The sequence below is a fragment of the Eublepharis macularius genome, chromosome 12 (assembly GCF_028583425.1).
Source record: "Eublepharis macularius isolate TG4126 chromosome 12, MPM_Emac_v1.0, whole genome shotgun sequence".
In the NCBI taxonomy this organism is placed as follows: Eukaryota; Metazoa; Chordata; class Lepidosauria; order Squamata; family Eublepharidae; genus Eublepharis; species Eublepharis macularius.
The window spans coordinates 53,654,398-53,657,676 of NC_072801.1; the positions used below are offsets into that span (position 1 = coordinate 53,654,398).

General features: G+C 44.8%; 1 protein-coding gene across 1 annotated transcript; it reads left to right on the forward strand.

The window, feature by feature from the left end:
- Positions 1–273: 273 nt before the first annotated feature.
- LOC129339415 (olfactory receptor 5F1-like) lies at positions 274–1,224 on the forward strand. Its single transcript, XM_054993994.1, has one exon. It carries the CDS (start codon positions 274–276, stop codon positions 1,222–1,224), a length of 951 nt encoding a protein of 316 aa, XP_054849969.1.
- Positions 1,225–3,279: the final 2,055 nt, after the last annotated feature.

The following is a 3,279-nucleotide window of genomic DNA, read 5'->3' on the forward strand; positions in this document are numbered from 1 at the left end:
ATGCCAGCATCAGGAGGGCTAAGTGGTTCACTGGAAAAAGGCACTAGTCCACCAAGGTTCAAGAGGCCACCTCTTTGTTGGCCTACACAATGATACATTTTTGGCAGTCTGAGGGGAAAATTGCATTGAAAGAATGTACCAGTCATGCAAAGCGAATAATAAGAATTGACTGTGAAATGTTTTTTATTTGTTGTCTTTATGAAACTGCCAGTACTCACAGATCAAACAGCCTTGCCCCTTTCTACTAAAGAAGCCCCACAGTTCTGTATGAAGATGGACTTCATCGAGCCTCTGGGGAGACAAAACCAGACCAGAGGTACAGAGTTTGTCCTCTTGGGATTCTCTGTTGATGCAAAGAAACAGACTCTGCTCTTTGCTCTTGGACTATTCGTCTATCTATTAACTTTGGCAGGGAATCTAGCCATCATTACATTGATCCGAATAGATCAGTGCCTCCAAACTCCCATGTACTTCCTCCTAGGGAATCTGTCTTTTATTGAGATCTGCTATACTTCCACCACTGTCCCTAAGATGTTGTGGGACCTTTTGTTGGGAGACAAGACCATCTCTTTCATAGGATGTGCACTCCAAATGTATTTCTTTGTGACATTAGGGGGCACAGAGTGTGTGCTTCTCTCAGCTATGGCATACGACCGCTATGCAGCTATCTGCCACCCACTACGCTACACCCTTCTCATGAGCCAGAAAATACAATGGGGACTCCTGGCATCTTCCTGGGCTATTGGAAACTTCAACTCCATCATCAATACAGCTTTGGTCTTTTCCCTTGACTTCTGCCACTCCAATAAAATTGACCACTTTTTCTGTGACATTCCTCCTCTCCTGCAACTGTCTTGCTCTGATACATTGGTTAGCCAGTGGGTGACCTTTACCATCTCTGGGTGTGTCATCATTGCACCATTCTGCCTGACACTTCTCTCCTATATCCTCATTGTCTCTTCTGTTCTGAAAATCCGTACAGCTCAGGGTAGAATCAAGGCGTTTTCCACTTGTGCTTCCCATCTCACTGTGGTGGGCATCTTTTATGGCACCATCATATACACCTACATACGCCCATCTTCCAGTCATTCCATGGAACAGGACCGCCTGGTTTCTGTGCTATATGCCATCATTACTCCAATGCTCAATCCCCTGATATACAGTCTTAGGAATAAAGAAGTTCAGGGAGCAGTTCGGCGAGCCCTTAATAAGAGCTCGTGGTAGGTATACAGTTGGCAGCTTAAAAAGATGACGCCCGCCCCCCAAGTAAAATAAAGTTGATTGAAAACACACTTTTTTCCCTTTCTTTTCAGTCTTAATGTGATTAGCATACTTTGTAACATAAAGACAATCACCCCCCCCCCATTTTTCAATCTTAATTTGGTTTGTATTTGTTGTAATAAAACATCCATCATAGAATTATAAAAATCAGTTGTTAAACCATTTAAACCTGGTTTATATACTAAGTGCCCCTGCCCAGGGGATCGTTTAACCATCTGATTAGGATTTCTGGCAAACAAAACAGAGGCTTCTGCAACCTGAGCAATCCCCAGGGCTGCAAAAAAAAATTACAAAAAGTAAGACTGATACATTGAGGGGCTTTTTAAAAAAGCCCAAAAGAACAGTGTGTCTGTGCATATGTGCAACGTATCCACCTACCATTGCAGATTGTGCCAGTGCACCCCACAAGGCCCAGATGGCATCAGCATGGTCTCTAGGCTGGGGCAAACACCCAGACACTGCCAGAATGGTGAGGCAAACTCCCGGACCCTTCCTCCCACTGCTGCTTTGTGACACATGGAGCAGGCCAGGTGGCAGAGAAAGATGACGCTATTGGGATGTGCCAAGGCCCAGCAAGCCAAACTGGGAGCATCATGGATGGCCCATGATGCTCCCAGTCAATGCTGGGAGGCAAGGAGTTCAACAATAAATCTCTAGAAGTGCCACATGTGTATCATTTTTGGAGATGAATCACAGGTCTACCAGTTTTTGCTTTTTTATTATTGAAAAGCCACACATTTTAAACATGCACATAGTGATATTAATCTTGACTTGCATCAGAGGGATTTTTGAATGGTACAGTGTCTCTTGATCCAGTCTGGTCTGGCTTCAGGCTGGGCTTTGCTACAAGTGAGGGCCAAGCTACAAGTGACAAATGACACTTGAACAGCAAGTGGATTGAGTGGAGAGCAAGTGAACAGGGAGGAATACACTTGCTGTTCAAGTGTCATTCGTCACTTGTAGCTTGGCCCTGAGACAGCTTTAATAGCTCTGGTTGATGTCATCCATTTTCCGTTAGATAAGGGCAGTTGTGCACTGCTCATTTTATTATATCTGGCAGCAGGGACACTCAATGAAGGTGGTCGTTGGAGATGAGAATTCATCCTCACAGGAACTACACTATGGTGTTATGCACCCTTTAGTGGATACTGTTAGGAGGTTTGGGGTTGGATGCAACCAGTATGCTGATGACACCCAATTCTACCTTCTACTTGATAAGCAACCGCAAGTAGATATCTTTTCCTTGGCCCATTACCTGGATGCTGTAGTGGGGTGGCTGAACAGTAGCTGGCTGAAATCCTTTGAAAATTCAGGTCCTATGGCTGGGAAGGACTTCAGCTATGGAGAATTTGTCACTCCCATTACTTGATGGAGCCCAGCTTTCTGCCATGGACTCAAGAGAGTTTGGGAATTTGGCTTGATTCTAAGCTTTCCATGGACAAACAAGTGTTCATGGTGGCTAAAGCAGCATTTTCCCATGTTTGCCAGGCCTGACAACTTCCGCAATATCTATCTCAATCTGACCTTGCCACATTGATCCATGCAACAGTCACCTCTCACTTAGACTACTGCAACTTTCTCTATTTAGGGCTATCCTTGAAGATGCTCCAGAGACTTCAGGTGGTACAGAATGTAGCTACTAGGTTGCTGACCAAGTCAGCTCATATGATAAGGATTTTGAAGCAGCTGCACTGGTTACCAATTAGCCTTCAAGCCTTACATGGTCTGGGACCCTCATACCATCAGGTCTGCCTCTCCCATTATGAATGCCCCTCCTGCTTCATTCATCTTTGCTGAGCTTTGTTCCTCTTTGCAGAGCTCCCATTATGAGTTCACACGGACACTCCTAGGACGTAGCGGCTGTATCTTCTTTAGCACGCCCTTACCATGGATCATAAGCCAACTTATGTACCTGCCCATCTTGATTAGCTTAGTGCTCTTAAAGGGAACACCCAAGTTGACCAACCTCACTTACAAGAAACAATGTAAAGATAAATC

Excerpts from the sequence above, each read along its gene's own strand:
- LOC129339415 (XM_054993994.1), top strand. The coding sequence starts at position 274 with ATGGACTTCATCGAGCCTCTGGGGAGACAAAACCAGACCAGAGGTACA.